Source organism: Dermacentor albipictus, chromosome 1, assembly GCF_038994185.2.
Source record: "Dermacentor albipictus isolate Rhodes 1998 colony chromosome 1, USDA_Dalb.pri_finalv2, whole genome shotgun sequence".
NCBI lineage: Eukaryota > Metazoa > Arthropoda > Arachnida > Ixodida > Ixodidae > Dermacentor > Dermacentor albipictus.
The window spans coordinates 142592736-142608602 of NC_091821.1; the positions used below are offsets into that span (position 1 = coordinate 142592736).

General features: G+C 45.3%; 1 protein-coding gene and 1 long non-coding RNA gene across 3 annotated transcripts in view; one reads left to right on the plus strand and one right to left on the minus strand.

Moving 5' to 3' along the window:
• The window catches only part of LOC135900058 (neuropilin and tolloid-like protein 2), a 465151-nt gene that overhangs the window by 246172 nt on the left and 203112 nt on the right, over nt 1-15867 (plus strand). The window contains exons 1-2 of one of the 2 annotated variants that reach the window (XM_065429492.1): nt 12713-12791; nt 13442-13486. In XM_065429492.1, coding sequence (XP_065285564.1) covers nt 13477-13486 — 10 coding nt within the window. In that variant the 5' untranslated portion in view covers nt 12713-12791; nt 13442-13476. Of the gene's footprint in view, nt 1-12712; nt 12792-13441; nt 13487-15867 lie in introns of those variants that run through there. The other variant, XM_065429491.2, reaches the window with a different exon arrangement.
• LOC139050412 (uncharacterized) overlaps nt 1-15867 on the minus strand; it is a 234170-nt gene that overhangs the window by 49378 nt on the left and 168925 nt on the right. The gene's annotated exons all lie outside the window — the stretch shown is intronic.

Sequence of the window (15867 nt, forward strand, 5' to 3'; positions counted from 1 at the left end):
CTTTGAACGGTTGAAAGTTTATGATAAACTTCTTGGTTATCGATTCTTCGGGTTCGTTACGTCACTGTCATGGTATCTCTCCTCATTCTCTTCGGTACAGGGGCTAGAGAAATGTAGCCACGAAAATAACCTTCTCAAGTGAGCAGTTCTAAGTGGAACAGGAAAGATGAGGATAGAGAAATATCGGCACCCTCCAAATAAAGTATGTAACCTAAAATCATGCGCCCAGCGTATTTCTTTCGTTTACTGTTCCACCGGTCGGCGTGGAATGAAGGAGAGAGGGAGATAAAGCGAGAGAAAGCGAGCTCTTTAATCCGCGTAGTAGGGAGCGGTTTAGTGTGCGGCTTCGGTTAATTGCGCGAAGATTCGCACCGCCTTTTACTAACGTAAGTTGTTGAACGCGGGAAAGAATGAACAAAACAAAGTCTCATCATTTACATTTCTGCTAACCAGGAGGTGCTCGCGGTTATACAAATGGCACTATGCGTATACGACACAGGGTTAAAGCTGCGTGCAGAGTAAAACAGAGACAAGCAAAGGAGGCAATCCGCTTAATCAATAACCTCATCTTCTTTTTTCTGCCGTGCTCAGCGAGAGCAAAGCGATAAAACACGCGCTCCGCGCTATCGGACCGGCAGAAGCGAGTCGCGGGCACAGGCTAAGGGTCGAGGGGGAATGGGGGGAGGGGGAAGAAAAATAACGGAGACAGAAAACAAATTTTCTTTCTCAAGGCCCACGCGGTTGATTGGACGTATTGGACAAGCAATCACCCGTCCAGAAGCGGGCGCAATAAATAACAAAATCGCGTTTTCTCCTGGTTTCGCCGTTCTGACATGACGTGGCGCTCGCCCGGCTCCCGGTTCTCCCTGTATTTTATTTCTTTTCTTTTTTTTTTCTTCGAGTACCGGCCTCCATTTCGCATAGCAAATCGAGCGTAACAGCCGCCGTACCCCTTTTCCCTCCTCTTCGCCTTTTGCCCCTGCACAGGGTGCAGCCCGCCTCGTGCTTCCTTCGGTTCCGCATGCCAAATAGAAAACGCGCCCAGTGAGATCGAGCAGGACGAGAAGAAGAGCGAGCAGCCAAACCGCAGCGTGTGTCCAGCAGCCTGCGTGTGCGCGGCTCCATGTGTTCGTGCGCGCTCGCGCGTGCGTCAGCGCGTGCGTGCCCGAATTTACACGGCACAGCCAAAGAACCGCGCACATCGCGGACAGGAAGGAAGCAAAACATGGATCCGAAAACAAAAGCGCGGCTGTCCTCTACGGTGCGCAAAGAAATCCTTTCTTTTGCTTGTTCTTTTGCTAGGCCACAGTGCGGGGTGAACTGATCCGTCGAGGAATACGCGCGCCGCGGCGCCCGGCAGCAGAGGGGGGGCACCGAGGCCGCTGAGCTCGAAAATAGCGCGCCGCCGCCGCCGCCGCAGCCGGCCGGGCGCACCCGTTTCCAGCTGATGGGGCCGGGACAAGCGGCGCTTGCTCCTTTGCGAGCCTGCCACACCGATGTCGACGGCACACGGCAGCTAGCATAGGCGTCGCCGGCGAGCGGTGCCGCATTTCGCCGGCGCGGCTCCACAGAAGGCTCGGCGCGACCGCGCGCGTAATATAGAGGCCGCCGCGTATACGGAAGAAGCAGGGCCAACCTAGACGCGGTGAGGGTTGAATTCGGGTTGTCACTACTTCCAAACAAATATGCAGCCTTAGGACGGAGAAATGAAGATGACATAGAGACAATGAATGAAAGCGCAAGTAGGCTGGCTTGCAGAGGCAGCAGTTGAAGTGGGCGGCAAGGCACCAAGGCAACCAGTAGGCAAGCTTTCCCAAGTAACAAAGGGCCTAATAAAGAAACGGCAAAGAATGAAAGTGTCTAACTCGAGAGATCGGATAGAATTCGCGGAACTGTCAGAACTAATCAGCAAGGAGAAAATAAGGGATATTCGAAATTATAACGTGAGAAAGACTGAGGAAGCAGTAAAAAAATGGACGCAGCCTGAAATCAGGGAGAACGAAACTTGGCATCGGACAAACCAAGATGTAAGCACTGAAAGATAAGCAGGGTAATATCATCAGCAATCTCGAAGGTATAGTAAAAGCAGCGGAAGAATTCTATATTGGCCTGCACAGTGCCCAGAGGAGCCACGATACCTCCATTAGAAGCAGTAATGAACAGTTTACAGAGGCTCCTTCTATAGCTAGCGATGAGGTCAGAAGGGCCTTGCAAGACATGAAACGGTGAAAAGCGGCAGGAGAAGATGGAATAACAGTCGATTTAATCAAAGATGGAGGAGGCATAATGCTTGGAAAAGTGGCGGCCCTTTATACGAACTGCCTGTCGAGTGCAAGTGTCCCAGAAAACTGGAATAATGCCAACACCATAATAATCCACAAAAAGGGAGACGTTAAAGAAATGAAAAACTTATAGGCCCATTAGCTTACTTCCAGTGTTATATAAAATATTCACCAAGATAATCTCCAATAGAATAGGGCAACGCTGGACTTCATTCAACCGAGGGAACAGGCTGGTTTCAGGAAGGGATACTCTACAATGGACCACATCCATGTCATCAATCAGGTAATCGAGAAACCTGCAGAGTACAATCAACCTCTCTATATGGCTTTCATAGATTACGAAAAGACATTTGATTCAGTAGAGATACAGTCATAGAGGCATTACGTAATAAAGAAGTACAAGAGGCTCACATAAATATCTTGGAAAGTATCTATAGAGATTCCACAGCTACCTTAATTCTCTACAAGAAAAGTAGGACGATACCTATAAAGAAAGGGGTCGGACAAGGAGACACCATCTCTCCAATGCTATTCACTGCGTGCTAAGAAGTATTCAAGCTATTAAGCTGGGAAGGCTTAGGAGTAAGGATCAACGGTGAATATCTCAGCAACCTTCGATTCGCAGATGACATTGTCCTGTTCAGCAACACTGGGGACGAGTTACAACCAATGATTGAGGACCAATACAGGGAGAGTATGAGAGTGGATTTGAAGATTAATATGCAGAAGATAAAGATAATGATAAATAGCCGGGCAAGGGAGCAAGGGTTCAGGATCGCCAATAAGCCTCTCGAGTCTGTGAAGGAGTACGTTTACCTAGGCCAATTACTCACAGGGGACCCTCATCATGAGAAGAAAATTTACAGAAGAATAAAAATGGGTTGGAGCGCATTCGGCAGACATTGTCAGATCCTGAGTGGAAGCTTACTATTATCATTTAAGATAAATGTGTACAATCAGTGCATTTTACCTGTGCTAACATACAGGGCACAAACTTGGAGACTGGCAAAGCTCGAAAACAAGTTAAGGACCGCGCAAAGAGCGATGTAACGAAGAATGTTAGGCGTAACGTTAAGAGACGGGAAGAGAGCGGTGTGTATCAAAGATCAAACAGGTATAGCCGATATCTATATAGAGCCGGTGTCTTCAGCCTTGCATGAAGACTAAAATATTTGCTAAGAATGGCCAAATTGGTGAAACATTTAACGCATTCACACTAGACGCAAAAAAAAATAAATATCAGCACTGCTTGAATAAAAGTTCGCCATAATAAGTGCAGGAGGCAAGACAACACGACGTGTCATCAAAAATATAAAAGGATCGATAAAATTCGGATAGAACAAATGTAAAGCAGCATAAAGGACTCAAAGAAAGACAAGAAGGGAAACAGAGAGGCTCGATTTTTGTTAATTACGACCGTATAAAGCCAACAGGCAATGAAGCCAAGGGGAGCATACAGGAAATCAGTTGGGGTTAAAATTGAAAATGTAGAAAATAATGAGGAAAAGAGAAATGAAAGTGGACGAAAAGACAACTTGTCGCCGGTGGGGACTGAACTTAGCGTAATGCGAAGGTTGTGGGCTCGGTGCTCACCGGCAACAAGTTTTTCCTCACTATTTTCTACATATTCAATTTGAACCCCAGCTGCTTACCCCTATGCTTTCTTTGCCACCTCTCTTTCCCTGTGATCTTTGTTTTCCCCTTTCCCATTACCCCGGTGTAGGGTAGCCAACCGGACGTTATTCTGGTTAACCTCACTCCCTTCTACTTTTCTCTTTCCTCCTCCTCCTTGGCTTCAATGCCTGTTGGCTTTATATATGGCCAAAACTAAGAAGGAAGTTCAGAACAAAACAAAAACAAGATTTGAAATATGTCATGATGTCAAGATGATGTGAATAATAACAGGCATAAAAGGCCAAAGTACTGGATAAAGGAATATGTAAGGGAACACGAGATTTCGAAGCAAACCAGGGTATTTCATTCGCGTTACCTCACAAGAAGAAGTTACTTCGGGGAAGATACTTTAGCGGCGAAACTACTACGTCAGAAGCGTCAATAAATGGCGTTCGAAATCAGATCAGCGTAGGAAACTTTTAAAATCGAATAAATGTTCTTTATCCAATTTTGAATCTTTCTCGAAGGCATACGTCTTGGACATTCGGCTCAGTTTGCCAGCTTCGCCACCGCACGCCGATCACTGGCTTAAGAATCGAGAAGAGGGGATTCTCGCGATGACGCAACACAGTGGCGTACAGCTCCTTGTTGTAGCTCCATTTCCAAATCAACTTTTTTTGTATGTGGGAACTTTGCGGTAATAGGTCGCTTATTAGACGCGAAAATGAAGGTTAAAGTTCCGTTTTATGAATTTCGTGCCGAACCCTCAGTGTCGGTACATCCAGTGTGAAGGTCACAGATTTCGAAGTATGCGTTCTCAGATTTTTGCCGTTGCAGCTCAGCAGCAGTTCTCGCAACTTGCCAAGTGGCGTCCTTGGCTCTTTCAGAATGCACTGTACTCCATATTTATCCATAACGATTTATCTCGAGCCAAGCAGACGTGGTCAAAATCCGTGACGTCATGGCGAATTGAATTGAATTCTGTAGTTTCACGTGCAAAAACCACGATTTGATTACGAGGCACGCCGTAGTGGGGGACCCCGAATCAATTTTGACCACCAGGGGGTCTTTTTAACGTGCCCCCAATGCTCGGGACACAGACTTTTTTGTTTTTGCATTTCGCCCCCATTTCAAATTATGGGGTTTTACGTGCCAAAACCACATTTCGCCCCCATCGGAATGCGGTTGCCGCGGCCGAGATTCGATCCCGCGACCTCGCGCTCAGCACCGCAACACTATTCCAGCGCGGCGGGTGATGTCATGGCGAGCTGGTGCATGTACGTGAAGGCGGCGTCACCACATGTCTTGCATATTTGCATCTCATCTGGCTTATCAAACCTCTTATCACGGCAGGACTGCCTTGCTTGGTACTTTAGAAGTGTGAGTTACTGATACAGCTCAAATTATTCTTTTCTTTCGCGTTCTTTTAATCTGCACCATTGCGGAAAAAAAATAATACGATGCTGTCTGAATCGGAACGGAGGATTCATGTTGGTTTAATCATAAAATTGGATCTACGAGCGGAAAGCACCCGCTCACGCTGTGCATAGATGTATGTGGTTCTAGACGAAGGGAAGTGTTTGCATTTGCGCTTGCACTGTACTTCGCGACTTTAGAAATTTGCGACTGTGGAAGGATTTTTAGGCGATCTAGAGATGACGCTGTTTGAGAGAAAGGGAAGCCGAACCCCTTAAGTGTACGTAGTCACTTCAAAATGTAAAATTGTGCAGTTATTCGTGCCCTATTCTGCGGAGTATGTCGCTGCTACCACGAAATATCCTAATTCAAACTTCGCACGCTGTTTTGGAAAAAAAAACGTAAGAGCTGAAAATAACGCAACTGCATGCGTGGATTGGGGTTAGGCATGCGAAAACTATAGTTCCTGGTCCAGTTCATTGTCGCTGCGATTAAACATCGGCATAAAATCGCGTGTCATCGCTTGTTTTCAGCTCGCGGCAGCTAGATGCGTTTGCAGTTCGTGTCCAGAAATTGAACCCCCGTGCATGCGAGCCTAAGCCAGAAAATGCTTTTATAGGGACGTATCCACAGCGAAAATGGGAGGAAGGCAGTGAAAGACAAAAACAAAAAAAGCTTTTTTGTAAAAAATGTACACAGCAAAGAGGGGCATCATGCAGTAAAAACGAATGTCAGTGTTCAACAAGAATTACAACGAAGGAGATAAAGAAAGCGATAGAACGACGTGGCCCTTTTACAAACAGCGAGCACTAATAACGCGACATTGAGCGGGAGAATTAACCTCATGAAAATGCGGGAACAAACATCGATAGGCAAGGTCAAGGCGCCATACTAAGTTGGAATTCAGAAAAAAATTGCAGCAGAACCCATCTCACGATGACTATCGACGGTAATGCGTTTAGCATTGAACCAATATAGCGATACAACATATTGCCACCGTCGAACCGAGGTATGTATGAGGCGTGTCCTGCAGCGGGGCTCCTCTCTCACGCTTCTATGCGCTGCGCCATCTAGGGGCACTGCCAATAAGTCGGTGCGTTGCGTCTGAGACAAAAAGCGTGGCGCGCCGGTGCCTGTGAACGCTGAGAATTGTCCCCTCGCTTGACCGCACACTCACTAGTACATACTCAGTGACCAAAGTTGGTGAGAGGGTCACTGAAGAGTGGCACATACCCAGTGCATTCATGGCGCAGCCTGCTAATGCGTCGGGTTGCTGTCCTTGAGGAACGCTTGTGAGGTGGGTTGGATTCTGCTAAGCATCGGAAAAAATTTAGGGATCTTTTTCGCTATTGTGGAGCGTCATGTTCCAAGTGGCTCATACCTATAGTTACCCTAGTTGGCGTCAAAGAGGTTCATTGGAGACCAGCACATACCGAGTGGCACATACCCAGGGATTCCAGCCGGTCTCAAAGAGTTTCTTCGTACAGCGCTGCATATCCAGTCCCGCATCTACTGTGACCCATGTCGGTGGGAAAGAGGTTCGTTGAAGAGCGGCATGTATGTGCACATTGACACATACTCAGTGAACCGATTTTGTCCGACGGGTCGGTTTAGAACCCTATTACCTCAGGACAGTAGCCTGATGCGCTAACCATTACAACACAGTTAGATAGATAGATAGATAGATAGATAGATAGATAGATAGATAGATAGATAGATAGATAGATAGATAGATAGATAGATAGATAGATAGATAGATAGATAGATAGATAGATAGATAGATAGATAGATAGATAGATAGATAGATAGATAGATAGATAGATAGATAGATAGATAGATAGATAGATAGATAGATAGATAGATAGATAGATAGATAGATAGATAGATAGATAGATAGATAGATAGATAGATAGATAGATAGATAGATAGATAGATAGATAGATAGATAGATAGATAGATAGATAGATAGATAGATAGATAGATAGATAGATAGATAGACAGATAGATAGATAGATAGATAGATAGATAGATAGATAGATAGATAGATAGATAGATAGATAGATAGATAGATAGATAGATAGATAGATAGATAGATAGATAGATAGATAGATAGATAGATCCGGAAACTGCGTGAAGCACCCAAAGAATGCTAAAGCATTAAAAATATTACTGTAATTGCTGCGGTGAGCCACGGAGGAGGAGGAGGGAAGTTAATGTATTAAAAGAAAGAAATGAAAGCAACGAAGGCAGGTACTGTCAATTCGAAACATTTGCGGTTGTCTATCACATCACGCTTACAATCGGTCACTCAGGCTAGTCGATTTCATACGAGAAGCCAAAATGGTTTTGATGCAATGGGCTAGAACTTCCTTTTTTGGAATCTCTGCTGTGTTTTAACAGAAATATAGTCTTATGACTATAAGAAAGGTTAACAGTGGTCGGTCATAATTGACGTATTATTGCACTGACTGTAGTTGGACAATTCTGTCGCGAATTAATAAATGCTTTACAAACGTCAATGAAAGGAGACTTTGACATCTTTAAACATGATGCGGGCTAATCATTTTCTCAATGTTAGAAAACGCAGAGCAGCACACACTAATTGGAAATCTCAATAATGTTGACGGAACAGTGCGAAGAAGAGCAGAGCATACATAACAAGCACGTCTTAGTGCTCTAGAAACCGAAGCGAATCTATATTTTAGGTAATTGCTGTTGAAGTACTAGGTATTGCGTTTAGGCAAATAGTGCACCACAAAAAAAATTAAAAATTAAAAAGAAACAGAAGACTGATCTGTCGTCGACGCGCTGGACCTCTGTCCACGTAACAAACGAGCAAAGATTTCAGTCTGTTGTGGTAGGTGTCTTGGGATTCGAAATTGTTCTCAATTAAAATTAGGGGTTTTAACTGCACCATGCCCAAACACCATTCTACACCACAGAAAATTAGAACAACCGGATAACCTCTACTTCTGTCCATGGACGCTACATTAGTGCTAAAATGAACAAACTGTTATTTCAGTTAAAACGAATTAGTGTAATAATTAGTTACTTGTAATTGCTTTGCTGAACCATCCATAAATAGTAAGCTGACCTGCCCCCCCCCCCCCCCCCCGCGTGTTATAAACGCTACAATGGGATGTGTTGAGTTTCCTACGCGTAAATCAGCGCTGCGGTATCGAAGTGATATCAAATGATGCGGGGCTTTGTGGTGTTACATCCCAAAAGTACAACCTGGCTATGATAAATGTCGCTTAGTAAAGGACTGCGGATTAGACTGGGCCACCTGGGGTTCCTTAGCGTATACACAGACGTTGGTAAGCAAACGTTTTTGCATTTCGCCCCCACCGGATTGCAACAGTTGCGGCCTGGCATCGAAGACGCGGCGCCATGGTCAGCGCCGCCATAACGACGCAGACATCTAAGCAACCACGGGTGGCGGTACACACATTTGTTCTAACGCAGCGCTGATGTATCTTTAATTTGTTCTCATGAAACTGAAATCCAGCGGAATAGGTGGTTAAACCGCCGCAGCGGGATGAGTAATGCGCTCTTGTTTTCCAATCAAAGGTCAATCACGGGTGCCAACCACTCCATTTGCCCCTCTTTTGGAAAAGCGATGGAGCACGAACATATAATCGACAGCCGACGGTAGCTGTGGTCTGTAACTAATTTCCGCTTATTTACCGAAACAGGAAAAAAGAATGGAGTGATCCAAAAGTAACATACACACTCCATTCGTCCAATGTAGAGGCCCTATGACGGAAGAAAGAGTGGGATAATGGGGCGAAACATGGTGGGGACTTAAGGCAGTTCCAGTGGGCAGGTCTGTCTTTGTCGAGAAAGACGAACCAATCCTTCACGAACATAGGTACCCTTGTCTGCGGCAAAATACACAACTTCGATCTTCCCATCTTTTTGCAGTCGCTGTGTGTGATGAGCTCATTTTATTTATTTATGAAACAAGACCAATGTTGGAAAAGAAATAAGGGAAGAAAACGAAACATTTACGAGTGAATTAACTCTGCAAGTTGTGCTATACTTGGGGACATGCCAGCATTGTATTCATGCGTGACTTCCCCGTGAGCTTGCCAACTTGCAGTTGGGCAATAGTTGTGAGGTAAAAGCTTAGAAGAGTTGCGTCTACTTGCCATTACACTTGTCAAGTCAGAAACAGCGAGAAACCGTCGGTTAATCGCCTGCTGAAAATTAGTATACTATCAAAACGGCAAAAGCTTAGACCGCCGTGTAATGGGAAAATGTATCCCTCGTTTTTCTCGCGAAGTGGCCGAAATCAGCGCTCTGCTCATAATGAACCGCCATTTATGGAAGAAATAAACAGTGATCTCGCGAAAGTGTGCTCCATCAGCGCGCGGTGACACGCGGTAATGAGCAATGAGGCCCGCTGGTTCGCTTTCGGCTCGGCGAGACGGCGGGCGAGTCGCCCTGCCCGAGGCTCCGCGTGCGCACACCGCCCGGGGCACGCAGCCGAGCCGAGACAGAGAGGAGCGTTTGAGGCGACGAGCAGGTGCACCGGCGCCCGTCATTTCCCGCTTCTACCGCGAAGGCTTGGTTAAATTTCAACGACACGGTGCCCACGCGCAAAGAAACCCGCGGAGCACGGCTTGCGGCTTTGTTGCTTGTGCTGCTTTCCGGTCGGCGGCCTGCCGCGCACGTTCTATTCGCGGACGTCCGGCGCGCGCGTCTTATTCTCGTGCCGAGGAGATCGTGCCCCACTAGCTGGATCCCCGCGCAGGCCTCCTCCGCCCCTCGCGGAGTCGCTGGCTGCTCGCGCGATGGGGTCCGCCGCACGCGGTCCATCGCCTCGGCGGCGCCTCTTTACGAAAGCGGCCTTCGCGCAGTGACGAGCTTCGTGCGCGGGTGTCGTCGACGGGCGCCGTCTCCTTTGCTGGCTGCTGTGACGTAGTCATCCCGCGATGCACATGGAGAGAGAGAGAGAGCGCGTGCGCTCGGGCTTGAGCTTTGCGCTGCCGTCTCGTGGCACTTGATGGCTGCGTTTTACGTGAACGGCGACGGCGAGAACCGGCGCAGCGCGTTTTCTCGGCATATAGGGGCTCTCACAAAGGAGTAATGGATATTGTGGTTTCTGCGCTTTGTATAAATGAAAACGTGGTCCTCTCCAGAAAGCAGCGATTCCGCACGGCGTCTTCGGCTTTCAGTGTGTCTGTATAGAATCCCCTATACAAAATCCTCGTATAGTGCAAGGAATATCACAAAGGTACATTCAGGCGTCTTTGTATAGTAGCTGAATTCTGAGCTGAAGGCCAAATACATGCGGAAAAAGTAAAAGCTGGTCTTCCGAAAACGCGTAAAAGGATGTGCTCAGGAAAGACAGCCGACCTTCGTAATGCGATTCGCGCCTGTTTCATTCTGGTAAAGAAGTGCATACTCACGCGTTTGTGCGTGGGTGTATAAATGCGTGCGCGCCCGCGCGTACGCCTGTGTGCGTTCGTGCGTACGGGTAAAAAATAAGAAAATTTTTTGTCACGACAATGGAAACTATGTCATGCTTTGGAACGCGCTGTTGTCGTCACGTCGGAAGGTTCAGACGTGGCGGCAGGAATTTCTGTCACAACAAGACAAACTTCACAACTGCGACATGACACTTTGCTGTCACGATATAGCAACGGTGGCGTTCGTTGTGTGTCTCACGTCCTGTTAGAGGGAGGCTATTTATGTTGTGATCACAGAAATCTTTTGCTTCGAGATTCTTCTTCTGCTATGGCTTATCTTATGTCGTCTTCCTAATTCTTTATATTTTATTTTCATTTGTGTGGCCTTAATAAATCGTGTTTACCGCTTATAAAGGCAATAATTCCTGTGGTTCTTTGTGATGTTGGCCTTCATTGCTATGTACCCAAACTTCACTGTTGGATAGTGTATGGTAAGCTAAAAGTGTCGACTGTTCTTTTAGACGTATGTATTCGGCCAGCATAATGTGAAAACTGAACGTGATATACCTTTCTGGTCTTACTACGACGGCGTGCTTCTTTCCCGATACTGCGTCTGCGCGAAAATAACAGTGTATGACAAGTAATCCGGCACTTGGGCGTTTAGGTAATATCATTGTAGACCATGATGTTAGTTCTTGTGTTCGAAAAAACACAACACGTATGCTATAAAGAACAAATATATGGTATCATTGCAGCCAGAAAACAAAAAAGGCAATTCTGGCAAAATTACAATGTGCCAACTCAACGAATAAGACCCTATATAAATGTACCACATATTCAAGAACTAAGGAGTCGCCGACGCCGTAATTGTGCGCCAACGTATTCTTGTGTCATGTCAATAAAAAGAAAAGAAAAATCCCGGGGCATTTGATGAAAAACGGATAAAGCATACGCTAATCTGCGTGTCCACACAGTGCTAGTCATGCACGCTTAAACCATTCATGCATGACATAATCCTGTTACATCGCTTGTTCGCCCTTAATCTGAACTCTGTGCTTGCCTCTCTAAAATTTTGACTCCTGCGTCAATGAACAATTGCCAACACTGTATGTTACGTTCATGCGCACATAATGTGAATGCTATGTTTGTTGCTACGTATCTGAACTGTATCTTATCTATGGCATTAGTTTCTTGTAGTTGCTGTATGTGCGAAGCTGATTGAGAGCCTCATTTATTATGGTATTGGAAACGTTGGCAACAAATGTGTCACCGGCTTCTCCACCACATCAATTTGTAGCACGAATGAAAGGTTGGGCCTGGGTGAAGTGAATGTTTACAGCTGTTAATGAGAAAGGAGGAGAAAAGAAAAGTAGAAGGCAGAGATGTGAACCGTAAAAGCGTCTGGTTGGCTTCCCTCGGCTGGCGGAAGGGAATGTGAAACACTTCGCTGCCACATACGGGACAGTCATATTGCAATAATTATTTTAAAAAAAAAACATCACATCAAGAAACAAGAAATATCGCACTTTCCGCATATTTTGAGACAGCGAGCGAAGAAAACATCTTCTAATTTAAACAGAGAGCCGCTTTCAGAAAGGAAAAAAAAGAAGGCGAAGAAGATTGCGCACAGTTTAGCGACCGCCACCAACTCTACAGTCATGTAAATAAGAACGAAAAAATATAAGGATGCTTCCACTTGGCTAGGTTGTTTTTTTTTTTTGCAGCCAAACTCATTGCACGTTGTTCACGTCTCGAGTGTCCGTATTATTTCACTCGACATTTAAACCCTGCTGCTTCGCTTCGGCGATCTGACGATAGCCGACGTACTCAGCACGACGTGGCCGATGGCCTTCACCGCGACACTGATTAGCCCACCCATCGACTACACGGAAGTGATCCATATGCCTTTGCTTGTGTCACATGAGCGAATTGCAAAATCACATGCTGAACGCGAAGATCGCGGTGCGTCCCTCTGTTGCGGAGCGGGAAAGTTGAACAAACAGTTAGCATTTCCGAAGATGCAATAATTCAGGGGCACTGAAGAGTCACACCCACCAGAAAACAAGTGAGAAAGTTATGCCGCTTTTGACAATAAGGCACTATAAGTATGTCCAGAGGCCATACCTGACATTGTTTTCTCCTGACAATGTTTTAATGTGCAAGTGCACCAGTGCTGGGAAAATGGAAACCAAACGGTAAAATGCGAATTAGGACAGCCAAGTTGGATGTTTGTACTCAAAGCAAGTGATATATTAGTGCGGTTTTCTTGAACTTCTATGATCAATACACTGCTCTATCCGCGTACGAGATTCTTCCATTTTCTGTGTTTGTAGTCGAACAGTTACGCTTTATTATGGCTTAAACTATCGTTGCATACACGCATCGTATAACTCAGGGTAATGTTCTTTTGCGTTTTTTTTTGTTCTTGATGAAAGCGGAAACGAAGTATTGAAAGAGTAAGCTGCAAGCTTCGTGCTACCATAAAAAAAATCATTAGAAAGTCCTGCAAAGAAGTGGCTTACCGGGCACTTCTTACGGTCTACAAGAGCAGTTTCTAAGCTTCTAATAAATTATGCATTCGCGAGCAAACGCCGAATATACGCGCTTACATTTCGCAAGTTTCATTGGTTATTAGAGCGCTATTCATGTTTACTGTGTCAAGTGATTTTACTGTCACACCCTGCTCATCTCATTGTTCTTTCTTTTCATTTTCAGCGTTGGCAGTCACACTCCTGACAATAACAAGCAGTATGATTGCAGGTAAGTCCTTTCTTTCCTTTCGTATGACACTTATACATGGTAAGGATGGGCGTTAGGTCCGAGAGAAAAAACACGTTTCTGACGTCCAAGCATAGATTAAGTCATTATTTTCATTATTCTTTTTTTGGGTCGCCAATATTAAAGCTCCAACTCCAGTGATAGTAGCATAACTTTAATATAAATGATCGAGCCATCAAACCTCTTACGAAAAATTAGTTCCATTAATTTAAACAAGGGTTATGTAAACAGTACATCAAAAGAAAGTAGAAAAATATGTGTGAATAGGGAAATGGGTATACGCTTTAAAGGAAACGAGAAAAGCTAATATTAGAAAATAAAGCAATTATAAAAAAATGTATACTTGATTTAACAGCCCAGAAATGTTGTAAATTCAGCCTCTTGCTCTACGAAACTCTCGCGGCATCAGGTTAAGCGCACAGGACAGCGCCTGCACAACCCGAGCAGGTTCCCTCTCAACGTGACGCTTGCAGCTGTTGTACAGTGCGATTCCGGGGGTGGATCGTGATAACCATTCCAGTGCCGCAAAGCGGCACGTTAACAGCAGTACGTTACTGGATGTGTGATTAGAGCGCATATGGGACAATCTGGGCATTCCACCTTGACAGATGCCGTCACAGTCTGAAATCCTGCGTGCGGTCTTTTGGCATGGCGCCACGTTATGGGAAAACCCAGTTTGATAAGGTGATAGCACGATGGCACATCAAGTGGCTCAATCTAATGAATATTTAAAACAACTTTCAAAGTTACGTAACAACGCCATAAGCAGAACAAATACTGACGCCAAGGAAACCATAAATAATATGAACATTATTGTTAAGTATGCTTTCAAGTAATTCTATAGTGAGGGTTAAACGTGAATCCCGAATTAACCTTCATCTTGTTGCGTGCCATATAAATCGTCCTAATTCAGCGTGCCTGGTGTATTCCAGTTTCCGGCAATACTTCAGGCATCCTCTTTATTTCGATACACAGCTTTCCGTCACAGCTTTCGTCTTTATGACAGAAGAAAAAGAAAAAATAAACAAGAATTATACGGGTAACAAATTCACAAAGCTTTATTGTTTTTTCGTTTGTAAGAATGGTTCGCAACTGCACGGCTGGCTACGGTAACCTGACGTCCGCTATCCATGATTGGCCCGCGGCTGTTACAAGTAATGTGGCGCATAGGATGGTTCTTGAATACCCGCCCTGATTCTTAATAAGGGACGAAGGCCCAATAACAACTCAAGACAAGTCGTAACATTCACTGTATCCCCTCGCGACGTAAGGCCGAATTTACAAAGTTTGTTTTTCGTAACAACTGCCTGCCCCTTCGCTACTAATAAGTCCGGCATCGCGATTGGCTGGTACCTTTTCTTCCAAACATTTATAATGTGAGAACTTCTGTGTGAATATGGGCTGTGGGCCATTTCAAGGAAGCCAGACTCTTCTCTGTTTTTTTTTTTTTGCTGGCTTTGGTTTGTTTCCCTTCTTTCCTTTTTTAGCGCGGGAAAGACACTGCAACTTTGCCGAAATGCGATGCAAAGTGTTCTTTTGCTTGTTCGCCGCAGTAATTTTCTTATTTGGATATCTGTAGCATAGTTATCCTTACATTGATTTCCGTTAATATGTGTGGAATCAGGCGGCCAAATGCTCAAAGGGGGCGCAGGGAGCCGGTAATCAGAAGAAATAGCAAGCAAATTAAGACCCGCCCACATCTTCGCGTGTTCACCCGTAAACGATGCCATCATTCTTGGGCCTCAAGAAATGTTTCGAAACTTATGCGCTTGCACGGCTGTCATGCGCGCACTCTTTTCGCCAGTTTCCGGTAAATCTAACGTCCGTTTATAACGTCTAATACGTGTTTTGCTACATACCAGTAAAAAATGGCTCTTGTGACTGCAGCGACGATCACAAGATATTACCCCTAAAGATGGCGTCAATTATAGGTCAATATATTAGTCACTCTGTGCCTGCTTTTCCTGCCACTTTCAGCACTGAAACTCGTCCCGCTTCCTTACTGAATTGAAGAATCTCTCACTTGCTTTTCCGCATAACCCGCCTGGGCAGTAGCTGCAACTTGTACGTACAGGGGACGGTATAAGATAGCCGCGTTTCATGTGATTTAGCCTACTGCTAACAAGCATTGCCTTTGGAGTAGCCGGACTAGCTTGAGTGAGCAGCTCCGTGGGGGAAGATACCCACTGTGTGCCTTGTTTGTTCTCTATCGCTGTGTGTATCATGCTTCTCACCCAAAATCTGGAATAGCATGTCAGGCCCAACATCTCTGGATTTTCATGAAAGACAGCGTACCTCCAAGATACAAAATAAGACCATGTGGAAGTTAGACGACTGCGTTTATGTTGGCTCTTTTAAGCTCG